We start from the raw sequence: 26,206 nt of genomic DNA, 5'->3' as shown, positions 1-26,206 counted from the left end.
GTGCGTGTGGTCCCCACAATTGCCTTTTTCCCTCCTCCGCCAAGTTCCATTTCTGGACATTTATTTTCTGCACACAAGAGTACTCAGTGTGCGACCGCCCGCTTCCTCTGATGAGACGGTTCTCGCAGGTTGGTTTCTCTGGTCGGTCTCCCCCGCTGCTTACTCGGTGGGTACTCCTTGCATGTGCACACCCCGCTACACAGGCGCAGCGCCTCGTAGGTAAGGGCATGCAACTTGCGCGGCCTTGCGACTGGGACCTTGCAAAAAAAAAAAAAAAAAAAAAAAAAGTAAAAGGAAAAGGAAAAGCACCCCGAGTTGGTAAAATTTGCACTGCAGTTAAAGAATGGCATTTTACCAGTCGGAAAAAAAAAACAGGCAAAGCAGTTCAGCCCAAAATATTGAGGAAGGAACCCACAACTTAGGCAACCACAAAGCGAAAATATCACAAGGCGAAGAAGAAGTTCCACGGAAGGCGACTTGGAGCGATGCGCACCATGCGTTAAAAGTAAAAAACGGAAGCGGAAGCCAGGGGGGAAGTCGCAACCGAAGTCGAAGCGAAGGTCAAGCGGCTGGTCAAGAGGCAAAGCAAGAGGTAGGTCAAGAGGGCGATCAAGCGACAGGTCAAAGGCGCAGCTCAAGCCGAAACCTGAACGAGAAGCACCCACGCATTGACACCGGTTCTCTGGCAGACGAGGCTACTATCACGGTCCCCCCCCATTCGAAGGAAGGCCCAAGTGAAGTAGCGAACTCGTCTGGCAACACGTGTAACGTCCCTGCGCATGAAAAGTTAAGCGACAAGGTGGGAGGCACGCTCCAGGACACGCTAAGGGACACGTCAGACGGCAGGGTGGGAAAAATAAAAGTCGACAAATCGCTCAAGCTTCCGAATCCTAAACCGGGAGAAAAGGCACTTTCTCAGTTGCTAATCCATCCATCCGTCCAAGTGTCAACCCAACTGCCACCCCACCCAACCATGAACTCCTACCAGAGCGATGCCAAAAAAAACAACTACCTCATGAGGCAGGCTGTATTCTTTACGCCAAAAAAAAACTGTGTAATTGTAAGTAATGAAAAAAAGGAAATTGGAAACAGAATCGGCCCCAATGGGAATGATGAGCATCCCTTGAATAGTACGTTGCACAAAAATGGTGCTTGGGTGGGAGGCTCTGATCAGAGGAAAACGGAGAATTATGGTGGAACTATTTGGAAGAGCAAAGACACCTTGTTATCTTTCAATACTGATAAGCATGGCGTGAACCATAACAAAATCAATTTGAACACCGCGCCTGTGTCCTCCCCGCACAGCTTTGGCGCGGCGGAAAATACCATCTCTGGGGGAGAATACTCCCTTTCAGGGGGACACTACGCTGCACATGCAGGACAGTACGGTAACTGCGTGGGGGAGTACACAGTTGGGGGCACGGAGTACGGTGGAGGAGGCGGAGGGGAGTACCCCTTCTGCAGCGCGAACAACTGCAGCGTTAGTAGCAGCTTGACCCTGCAGGGAAATAACTTCAACAGCCCCAACATAGGTAACATGAACTTTCTCCAAAACGGGAACACCATGAGTGGTAAGGTGGGAGGAGGGGCAGGGGGAGGCGGGGGGAATATCAACGAAGGGAGTCTGGAGTACCTGAATATATCATCTCAATGTTTCGCAGAAAAGAAAAAAGACATAGTGTACTTGTTTCAAGAACTCCTAAGTTATTGCGAATGCTTAAAAAGAAATAGGAAGAAAAGCACGGAGGAGATTAATAAAATACGAATTAGCTACAACAAGGTTTCGGATTTATTAAAAGAAACGTTGAAGAGGGAAAAAAATAGCCACATAAAAATTGAGGAGCTCAGGAATATCATCATTACATATGACGAGAAATTGGACCGAGTTAAAAATAGCTCCGAAGGGACGATATCAAATTTAAATAAAAATGTACAAACGTTAATTGATTTAAATAACAATCTGGAAATGGAAATGAATAAAGTTGCAAATGAAAATCAGCAGTTGAGAAAAATTGCACAAAATGAATTTAACCTGAACAAAGAAATTAACGAATTGAGAAATCAAATCGAAATTTTAAACAACGAGAAAGTTGTCCTTGTAAATCAAATTGATGGACTTCGGTTGGAAAACTCAAAAATTGAAAATGAGAAAAATGTCCTGCTAAGTGATAAGACATTATTACACTGTAAAATTGATGAACTTGAAAATGGACTCAAAAATAAAAATAAAAATAATATTTTTAATCAAGCAAATGGCATTGAGCGGGAGAGTAATCCATTTATAATTAATTCGGATGAAGAAATAAATCAGCAAGTGAACAACTACTTGAACTTGAACCATGAGCAGCGGACGGAACTGTTCAAGAATTTCCTCTACCACTGGCGCGAGACCAATAAGGCCGGTCAGAAGTTTTACGAACAGTCCTGCGTCGCCGGCGCGCCGCTGTAGCATGTGGTGTGACGGCGGAGAGAAACAGTTGCTTTGCAAAGCGGCTGCGTATCCAGCCGGCATCATTCGAGGAGGATCACATCCACGTAATCGAATTTGATAATAAGGACCAACGTTTTCCTCCTGGAGTTTTTTTTTTTTTTTTTTTTTTTTTTGCACCCGAAAGGTGGACCACTTTGTTCGTCATTTTGCAGCCATCACACGGATGTTACGTGTGGGGGATTGCTATCTGCATGTGTGCCAGTACATGTGAAGTTACGCTTGTGGGTACCTATGCAGAAAGCAACTCCACTGTGCTCCCTTTTTTTTTTTTTTTTTTTTTTTTTGTTTTATTCTCTCTCTTGCCCCCATTTTTTGTGCACACAATCTGAACGTTACATTTTTCACCTGAACAGTGCAGGAAAAAAAAAAAAAAAATAAAATAATAATACAAATATATATATACAAATGTATATATACATTATATGTATATGTAAACGCTTCAAGGCTAAGCAAAAAGAAAGAAGCCCTTTTAAGTGTATTTTCTGATGGTTCGTGATTGTGGGGCCAGGTGAAACAACTGTGACTCTCCAGGGGATTCATTTCCCCAAGAAGGATAGGGGAACGCTCCATATCATCAGTCAAATTCGGTGTAACTGTTGCCACATTTTTTGGGACAGTTCTGTGTGCATGAGTATATCGACCGCTGCTACCTTCCCCTTTAATGTCTACCTTTTTAACCATATATAACGAAATTAAAAGGGGTTCGGTTGTTATTCAAAAAAAATATATATTAACAAAACAGGTTGGGGGAATCTACCATTCCGTAAGGTATGTACGACATGTGTGTTTTCTGACATTTGGACGGAAGAAAAAATGCAATGCCGAGGACGCACATGCACAGGCGTGTATAAATAACCACACTGTATAAGAATGCATATGCGTTAACCTATTGTGTATATATGTGTACATACACGCATGCTCATATGAACGCATACACACAAACATGTGCATAGGCACGATGCCCAGAAACATTCACCTCTGCATACGCGCACGCGCACATGCACGGACGCCTATATATATAGATCAAGTTGTATGTTGGCAGAGCTCGCGCCGTAGGGGATGGGGGCATCTAAAAAGGAGGTACTGGAGAGGGGGGGGAAACTATACACTTAAAGATAAAAAAAAAAAAAAAAAAATAGTTCGTGCACACAACGGGAAAAATTAAAGACAGAGAAAATTTTCTTGAGGAAGTTAAAAAAAAGAAGAAAGGATTTCTCTATCAGAACAAATAGTTTCTCCAATAGCGGAAATGGTTCTCTCCTTGCGGGGATAGGCAGATAGGACCACCGCGTTTGAAAGGAACTCCTTCGAGCAGTTGGCCTACTACATATTCGTGAACACGTATTGTATGTCGTTCCAAACTTCTTCGATGTTTTTATTTGCATTGATGAAGATGCATTTGTTTTCATTTAAGAAAATGTTGATGATTGGCATGCAGCCGTTTTTGTGTGTCTCGAAGCGCTTCCGCAGGGTGTCCATGTTGTCGTCTACTCTGCCTGTGGGGAGGGGGGAAACGGGGCGAAACGCGAACAGGAACGACGTGAACAGGAACGACATGAACAGGAAAAACGATAACAGGAACGACGTGAACAGGAACGACATGAACAGGAAAAACGATAACAGGAACGACGTGAACAGGAACGACATGAACAGGAAAAACGATAACAGGAACGACGTGAACAGGAAAAACGAGAACAGGTGTTGCTGCCGCCGCGCTACGGCTTTGCCGACTTACCGCACATAAGCCCCCGATTCATGCACCGCTTAATCATCGTGTCCTCGTCACAGTAAAGGAACAGACACAAGTGCACGTAGGCGTAATTTCCTATTATGTTCATCCAGCCATCAAAATTATCATAATTTCTCGGAAACCCATCTATTATAAACTTGTACTTTGCCTTTTGGTTAAACTTATTTCTCTGCAAGATTTTCTGCACGTGTTCGTTTTCGTGTATGCCATTTTGGTATTTCAGTTTCTCGTAATAGTAATCAAGATTATCGTTTTTTAACTTTATGCTATCATCGAACACGTCGAATGAGAAGCTTTTTTTTTCTTCTTGGTCTTGTAACTTCGTCGGTTCGCTCGTTTGGGTTTCCTCCTTTTCCTTCTTCTTCCTCTTTTCAATTTCGTTCTCCATTTTGATTTTCATCAGTTCTAGGGTTATTTTGACGGGCGCTATTTTTCCTGAGGGACGAGGGAATCGGCATGGTGAAATGTGTGGTTTCGTCTCGTGTGCAGATCTACGTGTGTCAATCTACTTGCCGACCTGCTTGCTACCCAAGAGGGAGCAAAACCGGGTATCTACAATCAAGTATGACGACGTATGATACATAGTGGACCTAAAAATGGAGAGCCCCCCTCTCGCGTGTGTTTTTCCATTCGAACCATTATTTATGCAGTCCTCGACGACATCCTGATGCTTCGTATCTACTTCGCCCTTCTCACATTTTATTAGATACTCCCTCAAGCAGTCACCTTAAAAAGGGGAGGAAGAGGAGAAAAAAAAAAAAAAAAAAAAAAAAAAAAAGGGGGACATGTGGAGGGAACCATTTGGTGAGGCTAAATTCGAAATGGGTAATTTAGGTCCGTGAGGTGACTAACACACACAATCCTACCTGCACTGATATGAACAAAATCAAATTTGTCTTGGATCAATTTGCACTGCGTTCCCTTTCCGCTGCCTGGCCCTCCGAGCATGAATATCTAAAGGGTGGGGTGTCCAAAATGGGGAAACGAAATGAGCGAACAAAATGAGCGAACAAAATGAGTACACAAAATGAGCGAACAAAATGAGCGAACAAAATGAGTACACAAAATGAGCGAACAAAAGGGTAGGACAACCCGAAGGTTCTTTCTCCGCCCCGCTTGTGTGTCTCTTCCGCATTACCACAAAAGGTTGATCTTTACCCATAGCAAAGAAATTGCTGGCAAAGAATTTCTCCTCAAGATTTCTATCTCTGTGAAAGTGTGCTCTTCCCCCCAAGGGACTGAATTTGTAGAGCCCGTTGGACACTGTGTGTTTTTCTCGTGCAGTTTTAAAATGCCTTCTTGCTGTGCCCCCCCTGTGGCAAAAAGCATTTGCTGCACTAGCACTTGAGGAAATAGCTTTTTCGTTCTTCAGGTAAATAAAATTGTGAACCAGGACTTTGGAAAAATTGGATACGACGGAGAAGAACACTCCTGCGTAAATCCTTTTGTATTTCATATGTGCGCCGTGGGGGAGTCGCACCTACGCTGTGTGGAAGTTGCACCTACCGTAGTATTTGGGCAGTACGTTCTGTATGTTTTTTTTTTTTTTTTTTTTTTTTTTTTTACTCTACAATAATTCACCGTCGCATTTAACTGCACTTTTTTGTTTCATCGTTTTCGCACTTTGGGACGTTTGCATTTTTTTCCACCACTTATCCACCGTACATCTTTTTTTTTTTTTTTTTTTTTCTCCTTCGCGATGAGGGGAGAGGGAAAATATTTTATTGGGCGCCTCCTCATATGAAGAATTTTTTCGCTTAAAAAAATTCTCTTTGTATTGTGTCGGTGATGCCATTTAGAGATTTGGAGCGGCGCATCGCAGGGCGCGCATGCGTCACTCCTCATGCGGGAGCATCACCAAGGGGGTTAAAGAAATTTACAAAAGGGTAGAAAGATGTGAATACGAGTGGAAAGCGCGTACGTTGGCGGGTGCATGGATGAGGATCAGTCGATTTTGCTAAATATTCTCTTATACGAGTTTTCCCTCCATGGGAACGCATTTTTGTGTTCAACGGAAGGAAAAAAAAAAAAAAAAAAAAAAAGGAAACACGCAAGCAACAATTTATGCAAGCAGGAAAAGAGAAAAAAATGAACACTTAAAAAAACAAAAAAATAAGCAAGCGGGGAAAAGCCCCATTTGCACAAACACCTGTGTGCCCCATGCGGTGAAAACATAAAGGCGTAAAATGGGAAAGGGGCGCAGTAACAATGATACAGTCAATCTTCGCCAGAGGGGGGGCGGAAAAAATATATATATATATACACATATACATATATATATATGGGCCCCCTGGGACATGCACACATACACACACACACGGGCGTGAATGAATCACAAAGTGTAGGTTTACACGAAAAAAAACATAGCGCACACACACGAGAGTCATCCCCCTAACAACGCGTTGCAGAGGGTACCAAACCAAACTCAAGGAATGGGCACGATACCTTGTACAATTGTATGGAAGTGCTCAAAGCGGTAATTAAAATAATCGGGAGGGGAAAATATGTTGAAGGAAAAAAAAAAAGGAATTAACTTTCTGGTGACCTCTTCTATAACGCCATGACAAAGACGAATTATATTTCTTGTTAAGTGAATATCGGCTTTATTTTCTCCATGGGTAACATCCTTTTGGCGAATGTAGAGATTGTTTAATTTGACTTCACACAGGAGGATGAGGAGAATAATTTTGTCCATTCTGGTTTTGCAAAAATTGTTCATATTTGTGAGTACATTATTTTTTATTTTATTGATTGCCTCGATTTTAATGTTTATGTACAGTTCCACCGCTAGAGGAATATCTTTTAAAATGTGTAGGATGAAATTTTTGCTATTGTCGTTGTTGTTATTTGCCTTGAAATAGTAGCAGCCTCTTTTCCTTTCTCTCCGTTTAATTATTTTTAAGTCGTCTTCGATGGATTGATAATTGTCGTAATATACGCAGTGACTGGAGGAATATTTCGGGTGAAGTTTTTCTTTTTTTTTATCCTTCTCGTTTTTGTTATTTACCATTCCCTGGTGCTTTTTCTTCCTCGCCTTATGTCCAAACGTGGCCAATCCATTTTGCTCGTAAAAAAGATGAAACTTGTCCCAGTTTTGCTGCAACTTTTGCTGCTGCCATTCGGCATTCTTCACCAACTTTAGATATTCCTGGTACTCCTCTATCGCGAGTGCCTTGAGTTCGTGGACATCAGCTAGTCTTATTTGGTGGCTCGCTTTGGCCGGCTTCTTCCTGGCACCCTCGTCCATTGTGTGTACGCACGCCTTCACAGGTCTGCAAAATCCCTATCAGTAGAAGCGGCGCGGGTTTTTATAATCGAACGTGTCGTTGACTGGGTATTTGGCATGCAGGTATTTTTCGTACAAATGAATCTTGGACTTGCTTGAGGACCACTTAATTTGAAAACACTTAATTAAGTTGTCCAGGTTATCAAACCACACATTAGCATAGTTATCGCTGGAATGGTTTAGGTTTAGTAAATTAAAGGTGGTAATGTTTGAGAAGCGGAAGAGATAGAATTCCTCGAGGCAGCTGAAAGTGAAGTCGCTGTCAATGACGTTCTTCATGCTGGGTTTCCGCCCGAACCAGTAGGGGTGGAACGGGAAGTCGTGCAGAGTTTTGTTCGCCTTTAAAAGCATTTTGCGTTGGTGTGGTAGGACGAGGAGTGGAGCTCTCCTTAGTGGAATATTCGCACAAGGGGGCAACACTAATGGGCACACGAAGGGTGACACGAAGGGATGTAGATTCCTATATCCATACGCATGGGTAGATACTTGGCTCTTTCATCCATCCCTTTTTAAAGACCCAACTTAACATCATCCTTCTGGATTTATTGTTGCTCCATGTAAAAAAAAAAAATAATAAAAAAAAATAATAATAATATGTGCCTATTGGATTAGCCCATCGGTCCTCAGTACAACCTTGTGTTTTTTTTTTTTTTTTTTTCCTACTTTTTCTGAGCGTGCTTCTCGTAATGGAGCTATAGAGAATCAGCATGCGTAGGAAAGCATAGGCAATTTGTGCGTGCGTTAGAAATTCGAATTTTTCCCCTCATTTTGCCTCCTTGGGCTTCTTCACGCATGCACATGGGTTTACCTTACATGGGCAATGCGTTTACACCATGTATGAGTGGGTGGCATGTACTGCGAAATGGCGGTGTACGCGTAGCTGAGCCATCTGAGCCCGTTATGCCTTTCCTCCGGGGCTATTTTACTGTGGAAGCAATTCTTCCCGACTAGGTCACAATGGCGCAAATTACCAAGCCCACGTGCACAGCGTTAGGAAAAGGCGTTCGCAGGAAATGTGCCCCCCCACAGGGTGCTCCCATGCATTCGCGGCCACCTCTCGGTAGGCTCTCACCCAATGTATTATACGCGTGTATCCATGTACGTGGAGCAGCGAGTACGCACTTGCCCACTTCGGGACCTAAGCACAAGTAGTGTTATTCTTTCCTTTTTAACAAAGTACTCATGGAAGGATTTTTTTTTTTTTTTTCTTCATTTTTTTTTTTTTTTTTTTTCATTTTTTGTTTTTAAGCTGAAATTTCTTTCTTTTTTTTTTTTTTTTTGCAAATCCTCACAAGAATTTTTCATTACACCCCTATGCTAATGTATTTATTTTTATGCGTACGTTACGAGCTAACGGACGATTGAGCGATTGAGCGATTGAGTGATTGAGTGATTGAGAGAACTTACGTGGCATATATTATGCGTGTATGCTAACGTTCAGGAGCATGTTCCTCTGTGCGTATACGTGAAGCAAAGCTTATGTGTTCAGGAGTTTATGCCTCCGTGGCATTTTCACCCAGCGTGCGCGACTTACGGGCGTGCCTATGTACGTGAAAGTACATATGTATATATTGGCATATATATATACATTTGTATGAACACGTGCATATGTGCGTACAATGTGCTGTTTACCTACTCATATTTTAAACCAGGTTCGCACCTTTATTCTTTCCTTCCCGTGAAGCTAACTTGCGTGTATTGGTGAAATACGTACGTGAGCGAGTTCGCTTTTCCTCATATGTGCCTATTAATTTTTACAGCAATTCGAAACATAGGCAGTTAACCGTGAAGCAGTTGACGGTGGACGAGCTGTCCCCTCACACACACAAATTTTTTCCTCATGTTCCTATTTGCATTCCCACCCATATAAAAATAATATTGTTGGTGTATATCTCTACATGAACATATTTGAAACGTAGATTTGTGTTGAAAAAAAAAAAAAAAAAAAAAAAAAAAAGCGAATTCGTACTTTGGTTTAAATGCTTCTTTTCCCCATTAATTTTTTTTTTTTTTGCATTTTTATAAGAGAATTAAGTTCCCCTTTTGATCATTTTGTTTATCTGTATTTAACTTTTTTTTTTTTTTTCTCCCACGCGTACTACACACCATTTGTAACGTCGTTTACTTTTGCATACATTGTGTGCTAAAGAGAAAGTGAAGAAGAAAAAAATAATTCGCAGGATATGTGTACACATATATGCATGTAGCGTAGGTGTAGTGTGACGTGTACGCACATGTGTATGTTCCACATTTATTCACCCGAAGGTGTTCTTTTCTGTGTAGTGTGTGCCACATGCATATCTCTGCCCGCAAAATTATGTACCTATATATATGTACGTTACTTGTATGCGTGCTTATAGTTTCGTTTGAATGAGCTAGGGATCAACTTTTTTTTCACGTTTTTTTTTTGCCCCATCCTTTTCTTTTACCATTTTTGCTTTTTTTTTTTTTTTTTTTTTTTTTTTTTCTTGTTTTATTTTGTTTCATCTGTATATTTTCTCTTTTGTTTACCTTTTGTATCTTCCTTTGTTCCCCTTTTCATTTTTTCCCTCCGCCTGAACTCCCTCTCCCTTTTCTTTGCTCGAACCCAGCCCCCCTGCCTTACATTCCCCCTGGCACACTCGTACATACGGCGCGATTATTGAATCTTCCCGTTTTACGAGCTACTTTTATCAGAATTAAAAAAAGAAGAAAACATAAATAAAATAAAATAAAATAATGAAAGAAATTCTCGAATGCGTTAACAACGTTGAATTAGCTGAAATTGAAAAAGAAAAAAAACTAAAACAGAAAGAAAAAAAGAAAGAAAAACAGAAAGATAAGGAAAAAGAGAATCAGAATCAGAAGCAGAAACAGAAGGATAAGCAGAAGGAAGGGAAAGCAAAAAATGATGATTTATATCCCAATGACGAAAATGGGGCACCCAAAAAATGCGAGCCTGTGAAGAATAGTAAGCCGGGTAATAAGGGAACCAACTTGAAAAATAAGAAGAACGCCCACAAGGAGAGTCGCACGAACAATGGCGACGAGGACGACGAAGACGATGATAATGAGGGCAGGAGTGGCAACAACAATGATAGCAACAAGGATAGCAACGAAATTGGTAGGTGTAAACTAATCGAGAAGAGCAACACATTCACCATCGTGGGGAAAGGGAAAAGGGAACCAAAGAGTAGATGTGACGACGGGAAAGAATCCAAGGGAAGTAGCACCTGCGGGGGAGCCACCCCCAGTGGAACAATTAGCCGAACGGGTAGCGGTACCGGTAGCGGCACAGGAAGCGCAATCGGAATCGTCAAAGGTGTGCAGAAGGCAAATGGGCATACCCAGAAGGCAGGAAAAAAAAAGAAAGAAATGAACAAGGAAAATCAAAAAGCTAACGCAAAAACAAATGCACCCGAGAAAAAGAACGGAACGACAAATGTCACAAACAGCAACGAACTTGGGAAAGATAAAATGAATTCCCACAAGAAAGGTACGAAGGAGGCCAACGGTAATGAAAACGGCATACGTAGCAACAGCGTCGCTGAGGGGAAGATAACGATCAGTACCGCCACACATGGAGAGAACAACGGGAAGAAAAAGAACGGCACCGAACAAAAGAACAAGGCGAATCCTAAAAAGGGCGCGAAGAAGAACAAGCAGAAGGTAAAAAGGGTAAATTGTGTACTCCGATTTGGGGTGCAAAAGAGGAGAGTGAAAAAAAAATGGGGGCGTGCCATCAGCTTCTTACCGCTTATATTTGAGATGAGGCATTCGCACCTGGCGTCTACATGACGCGGAAATGGAGTTCCACATATAAGCGCACATAAATGTATACACCTGCATTCTTGCACATGCACCTACACGTACATTCCTTCCCCACCTGCACAGAACGAAAACTATCTGCAGAATACCTGGGTGTTTTTATTCGACAAGGAAAACAGGAAGTACTACGAGCAGTACGTGAACGGGCTGGTCTTCCTGGAAACGTTTAACACGATTGAGAAGTTTTACAAGTAAGGGCGGGAAAGGCGGTATAGATGAGACGCGCCGCCACATTGAAGAAGCAATTGAACAGCGCCATACACCTTTTTCCCTGCCTCCCTTTCCTCTCGCAGGAACTACAAGTATATGAAATCCCCATCGTCCATCAAGGAGTATTACAACATCTACCTGTTTAAGCACAACTACAAGCCCATTTACGAGGTAAGGCGGGGACGAGCAGAATGACAGAGAGTGGAAAATGTGAAAACAGAACAGGCGAAATGAAATAAGAGACAAACGAAAGTGAACCAAGTGGGAAAGTATAATCAGGGGAATTCCCCAAAGGAGTACCACACCCACACGTGCTAAAAAATGGAGCGATGTGATCCCACTTGACCAAATAAATTCTATTACACTTCTGACGCAGGAATACTCGAACGGATTTATTTGCATTATAAAAAACGAGAACTGCTTTAGGGACAACGTTGCCGATTTGATTTGGGAAAAAATGGTAAGTCTGGGGCAAAGTCCCCCGTCTCCTGAGCGCCAATTGTTTTGTGCATTCGAATGTTCGAGGAGAAGGGAACGTAAACTGCGTGAAAAGAAAAAAAATAAGTACAGCGAAGAAGTGGTGCATACCGGTAATTCTAAAAAAATTAATGTCTTTTCCCCTTTTGTGAATCCCCCCCACTAAGGTCCTCTTGGCCATCGGAGAAGAATTCAATTTGGTTGACCTCTCAGGAATACAACTGTGTATAAGGGAAAACGAAATATTTTTCAAAATCTGGATGAAGAACTACTCAAACTATATAAAGAGCATTCTAATGTAAAAAAATATACAAAGAGGAATTCAAAGAGTGATTCAAAGAGGCTCCTCGAGCGTGCCAATGTTACATCTCCTGTGGATGCGTGCCAAACGTTGTTCACAAGAGAAAGTTACAATTTTTTCTTTTCTTTCTTCATTAGGAAACGAGTAAGCGAATTGCTGGACCTACCACCGAACACATCCATAATAACCAAGATTCTCTCCGTATGATTAAAAAAGATGAAAAGCGTGAAATTATAAGCAAAAAATTTTTTTTTCTAAATAGGAGTGCATGATCATGTATCGAAGCACACAACGGCAAATGCTTCTCATTTTATTTTATTTTTTTTTTTTTTTTCTCTTTCCCCCCCCCACCATCACTGAATAATCATCTTTAGAATGTGTACTACAACAGGAAGAATGGAAATTTGAAGGACAAGAATGAGAAAGGGAAAAAGATGTACAACAAGAATAATAAGCCCGTTGAATACCCAGGTGCAAGGAAGGATTTCTTCAAACTTAAGAACTACGGAACGATGTTAGTGCCCCCGAACTATGGTATAGGTAGGAGTCATCGATGTGGACATATTATTCTACACTTTCTTCGTACGTGTATGTTCAAGAACATGGCCATCACGTAACGCGCCACTCTCATCTACCATTTTTTTGTTTTGTTTTTTTTTTTTTTACCCCATACAAATACGCGCAGGAAATTATAACTTTTACAAGAACAACTTGGACATGAACCTGTACTACCTGTATAACCAGCAAGTCATTCCGAACCACCCTTATTTGTATTACCCCCTAAATATGTACAACCAGCACTACAGTAATGGCTACCCCGACTTTATGTATGACTATAATATGGGGGGATACCCCATGGAAGGCTTTAATAACAATTCGATGGAGAACGAAATGCATGCAGAAAACAATTTTAGCAGTAATCAACTAAACGGAATAGCCAATGTCGAGAAAAAAAAAAAATTTGATTATGTAACGAAGAGCAAAGATTATAGGAAGCATTTTGTCTATCCAAAGAATACAAATGAAAATTTTGAAGATATCAAAAGCAGCACGTGTATATAGAGCTATTCGCGCAGGATAAACTTCATGATGTTAATGTGATAAGGGTGATGGAAAAAGAACTTGAAAAGGAAGAAAGTTATACCCATTGGACGAGCAGAACAGCGTTGTCCAACGAAAGCGCACAACTTTTTTGGCTAGGTATCAAGGAGGAACGTGCACCATGAAAAATATACCTCAAATCAGCAAGTTTATGAACATACACATATATATAGAGAGAGACACACACACACACACTGTCATGGTCTCGTGTAAATCTGTTGGAATGTGCAAAAATGTTCAATCCCACTGATGTCCTGTGTGATGAACCCCTGTGTTGAGATCAAGCTGTTCAAATACGACCCAAAAAAGGGGGAGCTTTTACCATGAAGGGAACGTTTTAAGCACACCTATTAGTAGACAAAATAAACTTTTTAAAAATATATATATATAAAAACATTTTTAATTGAGCTAAGTCTATTCTTTCACAATCTCTCTACCGAACCATCTGTCTACCTCTTCGTCTCCATCAAAATCGTCAAAAAAATCACTACCATCATTATTATTGTTCTTTTTAGCATTATCATTATTTTTACTATTTTTATTATTCTTATTTCCCCCACACACAACACCCTCTTTTATTATGAAGAATTAATTAATTACTTTTTAATTTTGTATTTTTTTTCTTTTTTTTTTTTTAACTGGACACATTGTGTGTCCGTTTGTTTAAATTTTTCACTTGAGCTCCTTGTTTTTCTACTACATGTTCATTGTTTATGCTTTTCCTCCTATTGTTTCTACAACTTTGAACTTTTTTTCCCGTGTTTATTTCTGTCTACTCTCATTGATACCTATTCATCTCTACCACCAGCAGCGCACTTCCGTTAACATCCATTTTAACTACTTATGTGTGATTATTTATTAACATATGTAGCTCTTTCGTTTTCAACCAATTGTGCATGCATTCAATTTTAATTATATTATTGTAATTTTAATAATAATGCGCATATATATATGTACACGTTGCGTGAGGGTCGCGAGGGCGTCGTGTGAAACTCGCGCCAGTGTTGCGCAAACTTTACATATTGCTAATTTGCGAATGCATTTTTTCCCTTTTCAATTTTTATTAAATTAATAAAATAGCAAGATAACAAAAAAAAAAAAAAAAAATTCAATTTGTTTTTTAAAACAATTCGCCGTAGTTGCGGCGGCGAGTGACCACCAAAGTTAGGGCAAAAGGTGGGCAAATATGCCGTGTGACAAAATGACCAATCGTTGTAAAAAATCAGGGGAGGGGATAAATACGATAAAAAAAAAAAAAAAAAAAAAAGGAAGCAAATGTGTAGGCAAATTTTGTATGATTAAAACGTGTAGGACAAATGGGCTTAAACTTAAAATAGGGAAAAGACAAAATCTTCTTTTTTCCGTGTGTACGGGTGTGACGCAGTATCCACCTCGCTCACTTCCCCTTCGGCAAATTAGCCAAGTGCCCCAATCCCTTCTTATTAAGATCGTTCTGCAGGGAGAAAAGGAGAACGGATCATGTTCACCCGCTCAGAAACAGAAGCAGCAGCGCATGCATAAATGTGTGCGCCCGTAAAGGGTGCATGACAACGAACATATGAGGCGTAGACAAACTTTGATCCATTCAAATGATACGCTTTCGAAACTGCTTGTGCAAATCATTACCAGCACACAAATTTGATAGTCCTCATAGTAGTCATCGCATGCTTGCGTTAGGTCACCCTTGAGGAAATTATTCTTATACCAATTATTAAAACATTTTACGTACTTTTCCTTTTTTTCCTTGCACTGATCAATCTGGAGATAAGATGTTTACGTAGATATGTAAAAAAAAAAAAAAAAAAGATGAAGGGGACTGTCGTTAAAAATAGAATCAAGGACAAGGTGGACACAGCAAAAAATGATGCGCATCTATGCAGCTGCTATGATCCACATTGAAAGGGTGACTATTTATAAAGCACGTAATTCGGGATGGGTTGTTTTATTTTTTTTACCGCTTCTAAATGTGCCTTCACCGTGTTTGCTCTTGTCTCCTTAGTGTTATCCATGTTATTCGGTGTAACGTACTCCTTAATGATTGTAAGTTGGTATATATTGTGGCTGCTTTTATTGTTTCTTTTCCTTCTCTGTTTTGTTTTTCTCCACACGATTTAAAAGGCAATTTCGTTCCCCCTGGGTCAAGATATTTCAGTGCGCACATCACCAAATGAAATTCCTTACCGCAGCTTTTTGAACAAATTTAGGGTGTTGCATCTGACTCTTTTTAAAATCATACATTAAAAATGGGGAGGAAAAAAAGGGAAAAATGACATATGCATATGTGAGGAGATGCTCTACACGAACCTATAGCAGAACATGGTATGTTCCTCCGCGCGTAGAACTCATATTTGCTATTTCAAAAATGAAATTTAATTTGAGCAAAATAATGAATATTACAGGGAAAGGGAAAAAAAAAAAAAAAAAAAAAAAAAAAAAAAAAAAAAAAACAAATGAAATGAAATGAAATGAAATGAAATGAAATGAAATGAAATGAAATGAAATGAAATGAAATGAAATGAAATGAAATGAAATGAAATGAAATGAAATGAAATGAAATGAAATGAAATGAAATGAAATGAAATGAAATGGGCAAACTGCACAATTTACTAACAAAATGATTCTGTGCAAAAGTACACAAAGCACGAAGCGCATCTTCAATGTACTATTAACACTTACAGATGTACAGGAGCGAATCTAAAGTAAACACATTTTAATGAATTGCTTACTTGTTGCAAAATGAATCAAACGGAATGGTACTCCCCCTTACTTTGTATGTGATTTCGGCTATATCCCTGCGAAAAGGCATATGCAAATGGCGTGCAGGAAGTATAAGCGTATATATGTACGCCGGGACACGTAATTTTATATATATGCGCGCGCTTATTTATGTATGTACATATCTATGTATGCGCATCGCACGCGCGTGGGCAGAACAGACCTCCGCCCCCCCCCAAAAAAAAAAAAATAAAATAAGTAACAAAATAACGGAACGTCAAATGTAAACAGAAGACTCTTGCGAAATTTCAATTTCGAGGCAAAACTATGGCGATATGTATCCCTTTTTTGATCAGAGCAATTGCACACAAACAGGAAAAATTATTTTTACAGTGGTGAGTAACTTTGCAAATGGTTCATGGGCATATGTGATGAAATTCTCTTCACAGGGGAAAGTACATAACAGTTTTTCATTATGAACGAGGATGCACCGGGCACTACATGCATATGCTATATAAGTCTCAATGTATATACAAAAACATGCACATGTAGAAGCTCCTACGGGTTCAATATTCTTTCTTTTTTAATTACACGATATTATAGGGCTCGTTCCTTTCTTTAAAAATAGTTTCGTCGTCACATTGGATTACGTTTCTTATTTTTTTCAAGTTGGTGTAATTCCTTTTTTCATATTTTTCTTGAATGAAGTGATAAGAGGCATGTGTTTTTTTTATGGAACACCATGGCGCATCTGTTTCTAACAGCAGAAGATTTAGGGGTATTCTCTTCACGGCATTTAGATTTTCAGCCGTTTTTAAGGAACACCCATTTACCCCTATGTATAAATTTTTGTACGTGCTTATTTTTTCAATTATCTCCTCCCTGTCTGTAAAGCTATGAATTACTCCTCCAACGCCTTCAATTAATGGCTTGTATTTGTCCAGAATTTCAAAAAATATATCGGAACAGTTCCTCATGTGCAAAAAAATGGGCAATTTAAACATTTCCACTAATTTTAACTGATATATAAAATACTTGATTTGAATATATTTCGGGCAGAAAAACAGCCTATCGAAATCTAGGCCTATTTCACCAATGGATACAATTCTGTTGCTATGATTTGTTATTTTTTTTTTTAATTTCTCTAAATAATCTTGCTCCTTTCTATCATACACGAAGCCAGGAATTTTGAGCACATCCCCTTGTGATGTATCATTTGAATGTTTATTTTCCTGTTTTTTTATTTGAGCATCAGCTGAATTTGCGTTATGTCCTTTCGCTTTGGCGTCGTCAGGTTTGGGACTTTCCTCTACAACGTATTTCACATCTTTCATATTTTTAAAATAGTTAGTAAATTCCTCAAACTCCCTTTTTGCTTGCTTGTCTTTCTCCTCCATGAAATTCTTTTCAATGAACTCATAGCAGTTGGTGGGGTGTACGCCAGCAGTTAGAAAAAGAAACTTTCCCTCCGGATCTGTTTTAAAAATGAATGAAAAGGAAAAATTAGTGAACAGACGACACAAGAACATTTTCATTTTTATATAACAAAAACAAAATTTAACCGTATGTTTCGCAAATTTTCAGGGATTTATCGATGTCCTCAAGGCAGGTGCACGTTATTATAATCTTCTCGACATTGTTCTTCTTCGCTCTATTTAAAACGCTGTCGCGTGGAGCATGCGATGGACAATGTGGGGAAAGGGAAGCGAATGTCGATAGTGCGTGGTCATACATTTGTACACGCATATGTCTTATGTGGGCAAGTGTAAGCATAAATATACGCATATACAACACGAGTTGCGAATATGCACAGCTCTTTTCTTTACTGTTGCAGGTCATTCGCATGCTTCTTCTTGCTATAAACTCCATCAAACATTTTATCAGTCAAATTTGCCCCTATGTCAATGAATAAGTTCCCCTGAACTTCCATTTTCTGTATATTCTTATTATTTTTTAGGGTACGTTTTTTTTCCCTGTGCAACACTCTACTATTTGCAAAAGGAATGAAGAATCTTATGTTTTTAAATCTGGTTACAGCGTTGGCTTCTAAAAAAATCGTACGTAAATATATTAAAATAACAACACATTTAAGAAAGTAAAAAATTAATTTCATATTTTCATTTTTCCCTATATATCCCTTTTTTTTATTTTTTCATATGTTTGATATTTGTGTATCTTCATTCGAGGGGCATAATACTACATGTGTTATCAACATCAAATGTTTCATTTGACAATTTTAAAAATATGCTATGAATTTTTTTCCTCATTATTGTTAAAGATACCCACGTGCGATAGGAATTAACATTCCATGCGTTGCCACGACTTTGCTACGATTTTTTTTTTTTTTTTTTATTAACGATTAAAATGAATCGCTTAAATGAAACATAGAGTGCAGTGAAATGCCAAAATGTGTATACATTTTTAAAAATGTACGTAAATTTCTCCTTAATGAATTCTTTAACCTCAGCATATTATTTCTTACATTTTAACGAAATAGCCGTGTCACAATTATTTCTCAAGGATCACACATCCCTAGTTTAAAGTTTGGCTTTAACGTTTTCATTCATTTTGCCAAAGTTTATCATGGGTTCTTATTTTATATATGAACGCATTCCCCTGTTATAAAAATAATGACATTGCTTTCTGTTCTAATAAAAATATAAGATATGTTCTGCATTAAAATTGGGCAAAATTAACATAACTTTCTCATCGTTGTGAAATTTCCTTCATTAGGGTCTATCATTTCTGTCTCTTTATTTTTACAACATTTTATTCAGACGTCATTTTTCAAAATGCTTTCATTTCAGTGGAAATAACACGAATATTTAACTTCAAGAATGTGTTAAAATAATATGTCTTAGCAACAATGAAAAGCTCAATTCTTATTTCAATTATGTTCTTATTCATGTGCATATATGAAAGATTTAAGAAGACGCAAATTCAAAGTATGACTGAATCATGAACGTGTAAATGGTATGGGATACATGAAAATTTGCTATTAAGTTTCTTTCACATTTATGTTACTTCCTTTATTTGAAGAAAATAAAATATCTTTTTACCACATATATGCATACTTTATACATTACTCGGTTAAATACTCTCCATTTACGTCTTGTTTCACTTATCTGGTTATACGTATGTTTTTTTTAAGTACTAATGTTAAAATGTATCTGTGCCTATATTGCGATTATGTTTATATTGGAACCCCATTAAGAACAAATTATGCAAATGATGTATGTAAGCTTCTACATTTAATAGGAATATAACAGGAGCTCCCTCATATCATTTTAAATATGGTTAAAAGTTTTCTCTTTTTTTTTTTTTACATCATATAAGACTTGCCTTTTTTTTTTTTTCAAGTGCTTCGCTTTATGGTACTCGCAATTTCCGCCTAACCATTAACGAAAGACTTTTTCTAAGGAAAACAAAACGCTAGCATTTTTTTTTTTATTTAATAAACTTAGCTAGTCAAGAAAAAAAATAAAATAAAATAAAAATATACATATATATGTAGCTTTTTTACACCTGTTGAGAAACTCCTTTAAAGGCTTCTTAATAACTATTTGGCTAGCTGAAAAAAATATATATAAATATATTAACGATTTATGTTTTAGGTAATTTCTGCTCTTTCAACAGTTGTTTTTTTTTTTTTTTTATATGAATGTTATTTTTTTTGTCATGTAAAATACATTTTTCAACTTAGAATTTTAAGACAAAGTTAAATTTCTCCGCATTCCAACCTTAAAAAACGTTCTTTAAACCTTTTGTAAATTAATATATAATTTAACTTCTCCACCTTTTAAGTCGTACATCCTGTTGTCCAAATATTCCAAGAAAATGAAGTTTCTCTTAGCGTCCCCATGTACTTTCTACATAACATTATTATTTGTCCTGTTCGTTCATGCTATACTGGGAGAAAAGAACATGAACAATCAAGAATTTGCTGAAACAGAAAACGCAGCCAGGGCAATTAGGAAGTTGTTAAATGGTGAAATAGACACTATCAAATTAGAAAATGGCAATGAACTAAAAATAAGACCAAGGGATGAAAAATATGATGCCCATAAGAGATATAATGACGAAACTAACTATTCATTTATAGACAACTCCTAAGAAGAAAACGTTCAAACAGATTTATTAAGAAAAAATGAGTCCGTTGAAGTAGGAAGAAAAATAGATGAGCAAGAGAATTTCCACACATTGGACAACGAAAGCACTGAAAGCCATAGCAAACAAATTTCCCATGGAAAATAAATTTCATGAATCTGAAACCGAGGCATTTGCACAAAATCTTAAGGATATAATAAGATCATTGAATAATTAAGGAGCACAAATTAATAGGTGTATTTTGCTCTTACAGTTTCCTTCATATGACCTCCATTTGCATACGGTTAAATTGGGGATTAACCGAAGAAAGTTTTACAAAACTAATAAATACAAAAGGGAAAAAATACTCTCTTCCTTTACGCTTCCCTACACCTTTATTGTTAAAATCTATTTTTTTTTAAAATAAATCTGCAAAGGAATTTTTCAGCTCATAATCCACCACTTCATGCTTTGCATATTATGTTATTTCACTTTTTTATTTTTTCATTATTTTTTGTGAATTATAGTGTAGGTAGCTTTTACCCTTATTTATGTGCAAAATGCGCAATAACGCACAAAAAGCGTTCAGACAAATGAAAATGTAAAATCTTTCTTTCATATGTTGCCATAAAAGTACATTTTCAGAATAACCTAAAAAATGTAGGGGGAAAAAGTTAAGCATATTTCGTTTAGTAAACTTTAATTCTTTTTAATTTTTTTTTTTTTTAAAGGGTGTCTTCTGGAAAGAAGTAATGTGTCTTAAAATCTTTTGCTTTAATATATATACCAAAGTAGGTCAAAGATTTAGAATTCATTTTTAACTAAATTAAAATTTGTACATTTATATAAACAGGTCTCACGGAATGGGAATCCCCTTTATTATTTTCAAATGTCAACCTGAAAGATAAAAGAATAATAATAAAGCCTTTCCTTATTGACAAAGAATAATAAATAAAATTGTTCTTGCAACAAGTTTGGTGCAACATTATCATCGAAGCTTTTACCAATACACCAAAAAAAAAAAAAAAAAAAACATAAAATAGGAAACATTGGGTTTCCATCCTACATAAAAGAAAAATGAAAATTAAGAATCCTAAAGATGCGCAATGTTAATTTTTTCTATTTAAAGAATGCTTCACACGTATTTGTATCTGAAAGTTTTCCTAGGAACCACTACTTTTACATTTGTACTTCACCTCTAAGTTTTTAGTTAGGAATTCTATGCATATTCTCCCGAATAAGACAGCATAAAGGGTATTCTTGGGTAAATTTATTTCATTATTACAATTCTAATTCTTTTTCACTATCATACTAAAATGAATTAGTGTTAGTACTGAAAACAAAGGAATATGTACTAATGATAATATAACACATTTTTAATTGTACCGCTCAAAAAAAAAGACTTCATTAAAAAATTTAGAACCTTTTATAAAAACTATTAAATTATGGAAATTCCTTGTTAAAATATGAAAATGATTTCAAGGTTTTTCTACTTTTTCCAAAATTGCTCTCTTGTTTTTCATGCTTTACTAATCACTGCTAATTACATCAATATTTAAAGCACCTTATTTTAAAAAGATGTTCGTTCTCTCTGAATTCATTTCTTTATGAATATTTTGGATATTAAAAACTCTTACACCTCAAGAATGGGACATATATATCACGCTTATAGGTCAGAAATAACAAACCATAATCTGTGATAGATGTACCATAGGTCTTAAAGACAATTGCAAATGTTATTGTTTTTTTTACTAATCATATAATATACGTTAAAAGTAAACATTTTTTAGATTAAACAAATAAGACACTTCATAATATTAATAGCAGTTCTACATAAAATGTTTGTTTAACGATAGTTAGGACTTCGAAGTATGAAACAGTATAAATGAAAAATTATTAATTCTTAAAAAATTAAGCATCATCAAAATTCTATGTTATATGTCATTCGTAACATGACACAGGCGCGTTAGCACAAATATTTATAATGCAAAAATTAATATATGAGATTGGTTGTAGACATTTTCTATGGCAAATAAGAACGATGCACCATGATAATTATATAAACATTTTTTGCCCCAATATTTCACTATTTTTATAAATGTATTAGATAAAGGTGTCATGTGTGACGTATAAAATATACATATATGTTAAAGAAAAGACGTCTTAACACGCAAACGATTTATTACATTTTTAACGGAAAATGATAGTTATTAACAAAAATATGAATACTGACAAAAAAAACATTGTCAGAAAAATATAATAATGCTCAAAAAAAATTTAAGCTCCAAAACATTAAAGAATTATCTTATTATATTTAATAGAAACAATAAGTATATCAATTCCAATATTAATTTGAAAACTGGTAATATATCTTTTACAATTCTATATCATCAAAAATTAAAAAAAAAGTAGCTGCGATTTCCTTCATGTGTCCTAACAATTGTTCTAACAATTGATAAGATAAGTTTTTTTTTTTTTTTTTTTTACTTTATAACGCAGTTTTCTATAATGCATACAATGATATTATATAATAAAATTGTGTGCACTCATGTAAGCTAAAAGAATATAGAACAAGAAGAAAATATAAAATAAATCATACAATGTACACAACTACTAAACTGTTGTTATTATATACATATATATATTATCTTCGTATATTAATTAATATGATAATAATAATAATAATCATTCAATAATTTTCTCTTATAAAAACATTATAACATTTTAATTAAAATAAATCATTAGAACAAAATTATATAAAAGTCTTTATTTGCAATTACTCAATTGTATAAATTAACTAAATGTAATAGTTAGTAAATAAAAATGATTGTATTATTCTAAGGAACTTTTTAATTCTTAAATCATCATATATTATTTATTTTCATTTAAAATAAATTCATTAAACTAATTAATTTTAATTAACATTATGCAAAATATTTGGCTTTACAATTACATATTTTTTAATAATTAATTTACATAATTCTTATAATTCAACACATTATACAAATTAATTATTTTATGAATTTTTTTTTTTTTAAAGAATTCATTAATGTAATTATTTAAAATATATAATTCTCTATATATATTTAGCTTAAATTATAATTTATTAATATATTTATTCATTTAAAATCAAATTAATAATAAATGATTTATTAAAATTAATATATCAAATATATTAATTAAAATTATTATTATAACATATAATATATATTTTTTTAATTTTTAATTAATGTAATATGTTTAATTATTATTTTGTTTTATTTTTTTATTAATTCATTATTTTTAATAAAATTATTTAAAGGATAATTATATTAATATAAAACCTAATTATTGATTTATTATATTAAATTAATAATTTTTTCTATTATACTATCACTTAATTTATTATTTTTTTAAATCATTTATTTTAATTTAATAACATTTTAAATTAAATAATTGCTAATTTAATTTATTAATTATAATTAATTTTTTTGTTATGATAAAAAAACAACTTATATAGTTAAATTAAATTTATACATGAAATTAATTATAACATATATTGTTATATAATATTACAGAATAATTATAAATAACACTAAATGAATAAAAAGAAAACATTTTATGAATATTCTAATTTTATTTTATTATGATATATATAATTATAAATAAGAATTAATTTAATTCTATTATAAATGTGTTTTTTTTTAATATTAAGATAAAGAAATTTAATAATATATATAATTAATTATATATATTATAAAACAACATATATATATATATATATATATTTATAAATTAATATTAAATTAAATTTATTTCGATAATATTTATATTTTGTGTTTAACCTAAATAATATATTTTTTAATTAATTTATTTCTTATTTAAATCGCATTCATGTATTAATAATTATATATTTAATATTGTTTTATTCACTCTTAATAATTATTTATTTCAATTAATTAATTATTAATTTAACTATTTATCTTAATTATTTTATTTATTAATTAAATTAAGTGTGTTTCAATTTTATTAAATTATAATTATTTTAAATTATATTAAATCAAATTAATTTATTATTTATGTTATAAATTATTTTAACAGTAATAACAATTATTTAAATTAAAAGTATAAATAATATATTATGTTTTTATTTCTATAATAATATTACAAATATTTAATTAATTCAATTGTAATATAAATATACATATAATAAAATTCAAATAAGATATTATTGTAAAATGTAGAATAATTAGTTTAATTAATAATATATATATTTTATTTGCTTTAATATTATTATATAAATTTATTTTTATTTATTTTTTTTTTTATTCAGTTGATAATATATATTAGGAAGTGAATATATATTATATTAATTTTATCTTTAATAAATAAAATGATTTAACATTTTTCCTATTATTTATATAAAATTTATAATATATATATATTTTTATAATATATATATATTTTTATAATATATATATATTTTTATAATATATATATATATTTAGCATATTATATATTTAATTAATTAATTATATATTTAATTTATTTATCATATATTTATTTTATTTATTAATATATATCATTTATATATTTATTATTATATTTTTTTATATTTATTTTATATGTTAATGTATTCATTTTTTTAAATATTATATTTAATATATTTATTAATATATTATTTAAATTCATTTGTTTTAATACTTAATTTCCTTTTAATTAATTTATTATATATTATTTTTATTTATGAAGAATATATATATTTATTGACTTTATTTAATTTTGTCAATATATATTATTTCCAATTAATTAGTTTTGTTAAATTAATTTATCTTATATAATTATTTAATTATAATTCAATATATATTTTTTTAAACCAATATTGTATAAATATAACAATTTTATTTATTTATTAAATTGATTTTTATTAATATTTATTTTCTTTATCATTATCTTTATTTTATTATATATTTTTTCTGTATTATATTTCTTATTTACTTTTAATTTAATTAAATTATTTATTAATATTACATTATATATCAAGCCTTCTTCTCATGTTCTAGTATCTTTGTTATAATAACTTTTATATTTTATTTTGGTTTACATCATATTTTATGTATCTCATATGATATTTCATATTTTTAAGAACAACATATAATTTATTTTGGACATGTATGAACTTTATTTAACATATCTCAATTGAATACATATAAGCTTTATAATGAAGTCGCTTCTTCCTTGTTTAGTTTTTTTTAATTATATAGTTTCTTTCTTTAATTCCTGTCTGTATCATTGTATTAATATATGTATTATTTTGTTCATTATGGTTTACTATTTTACGTAAATGTAATAAAATATCATAATATTTGTCTCTATTTTTTAATATTTTTTGTGTCATTTTTTCTGTCTATTTATATTTAGTGTCCAATAAGAATATATATAAATATGAATGATGAAGACCAATACAAAAGTAATCTTTAAAACAATTATTCAAAAGTAAATGTTGTGCCATATAAGGACATTAACTATAAGACAATACTATTTATTCTGCTTAAAGGAGGCATGAAGTCTGTTGGTTCTACATTCGCTTCTATTCTATCTTAGGTGGAACTAAATTGCATTATTTTTGAATAGAAATTTCTTGTCAATTTGAATATTTCATTTATAATGAATTTGAACGAATATGAAAGTTTTAAGGATACATAAGAATTGTACTTTACAAACGTTTAAAGGCTCGTTTTGTTAGTTTGTCTTATATAAAAGAATGGGAATCTTAAAGGTTCCTTTCCTTTTATTTATTTCACACATCACAAAGCTCCTTTAATATTTATGCAAATAATTGAAGGTACGATCTATCTATTTATAAAAATATAAATCATGGGTATCACCATTTTAGAATACAATATCTGAACTTTTAGCAAAAAAAAAGAGTGATTTTTGTTTTCATTAATATACATACCTTGTGGGAAAAAAGAATGACACAAAAATATAGCTCATTTATCA

At 34.0% G+C, this 26,206-nt stretch overlaps 7 protein-coding genes and 1 pseudogene across 7 annotated transcripts, besides 1 other annotated feature; 3 read left to right on the top strand and 5 right to left on the bottom strand.

Moving 5' to 3' along the window:
• Positions 1–343: 343 nt before the first annotated feature.
• On the top strand, positions 344–2,449 carry PKNH_0202200 (conserved Plasmodium protein, unknown function; the record flags this gene model as incomplete). Its single annotated transcript, XM_002257656.1, has 1 exon — positions 344–2,449. The coding sequence occupies one exon, from the start codon at positions 344–346 to the stop codon at positions 2,447–2,449; it is 2,106 nt and encodes a 701-aa protein (XP_002257692.1).
• Positions 2,450–3,814: 1,365 nt separating this feature from the next.
• PKNH_0202100 (UMP-CMP kinase, putative) lies at positions 3,815–5,697 on the bottom strand (the record flags this gene model as incomplete). The annotated part of the gene is made up of 5 exons (XM_002257655.1): positions 3,815–3,987; positions 4,227–4,676; positions 4,878–4,967; positions 5,108–5,195; positions 5,380–5,697. The coding sequence occupies 5 exons, from the start codon at positions 5,695–5,697 to the stop codon at positions 3,815–3,817; spliced, it is 1,119 nt and encodes a 372-aa protein (XP_002257691.1).
• A 969-nt stretch (positions 5,698–6,666) lies between these two features.
• On the bottom strand, positions 6,667–7,488 carry PKNH_0202000 (conserved Plasmodium protein, unknown function; the record flags this gene model as incomplete). Its single annotated transcript, XM_002257654.2, has 1 exon — positions 6,667–7,488. One exon carries the CDS (start codon positions 7,486–7,488, stop codon positions 6,667–6,669), a length of 822 nt encoding a protein of 273 aa, XP_002257690.2.
• A 39-nt stretch (positions 7,489–7,527) lies between these two features.
• PKNH_0201900 (conserved protein, unknown function) lies at positions 7,528–7,878 on the bottom strand (the record flags this gene model as incomplete). The annotated part of the gene is made up of 1 exon (XM_039113778.1): positions 7,528–7,878. The coding sequence occupies one exon, from the start codon at positions 7,876–7,878 to the stop codon at positions 7,528–7,530; it is 351 nt and encodes a 116-aa protein (XP_038969396.1).
• Positions 7,879–10,245: 2,367 nt separating this feature from the next.
• On the top strand, positions 10,246–13,384 carry PKNH_0201800 (eukaryotic translation initiation factor 4E, putative; the record flags this gene model as incomplete). Its single annotated transcript, XM_002257653.1, has 8 exons — positions 10,246–11,175; positions 11,401–11,525; positions 11,628–11,715; positions 11,921–12,004; positions 12,189–12,319; positions 12,460–12,523; positions 12,697–12,862; positions 13,008–13,384. The coding sequence occupies 8 exons, from the start codon at positions 10,246–10,248 to the stop codon at positions 13,382–13,384; spliced, it is 1,965 nt and encodes a 654-aa protein (XP_002257689.1).
• A 1,435-nt stretch (positions 13,385–14,819) lies between these two features.
• Positions 14,820–15,432, bottom strand: PKNH_0201700 (conserved protein, unknown function; the record flags this gene model as incomplete). The annotated part of the gene is made up of 3 exons (XM_002257652.1): positions 14,820–14,876; positions 15,050–15,181; positions 15,379–15,432. The coding sequence occupies 3 exons, from the start codon at positions 15,430–15,432 to the stop codon at positions 14,820–14,822; spliced, it is 243 nt and encodes an 80-aa protein (XP_002257688.1).
• Positions 15,433–15,600: 168 nt separating this feature from the next.
• On the bottom strand, positions 15,601–18,251 carry PKNH_0201600 (TatD-like deoxyribonuclease, putative; the record flags this gene model as incomplete). Its single annotated transcript, XM_002257651.2, has 5 exons — positions 15,601–15,643; positions 16,150–16,215; positions 16,730–17,612; positions 17,701–17,801; positions 17,965–18,251. The coding sequence occupies 5 exons, from the start codon at positions 18,249–18,251 to the stop codon at positions 15,601–15,603; spliced, it is 1,380 nt and encodes a 459-aa protein (XP_002257687.2).
• A 1,747-nt stretch (positions 18,252–19,998) lies between these two features.
• Positions 19,999–20,462, top strand: PKNH_0201500 (annotated as a pseudogene).
• Positions 19,999–20,462: a sequence feature (conserved Plasmodium protein, unknown function, pseudogene).
• Positions 20,463–26,206: the final 5,744 nt, after the last annotated feature.

The sequence above is a fragment of the Plasmodium knowlesi genome (genome assembly GCF_000006355.2).
Source record: "Plasmodium knowlesi strain H genome assembly, chromosome: 2".
Lineage (NCBI taxonomy): Eukaryota > Apicomplexa > Aconoidasida > Haemosporida > Plasmodiidae > Plasmodium > Plasmodium knowlesi.
This window is presented reverse-complemented; position numbering and strand designations above follow the sequence as displayed.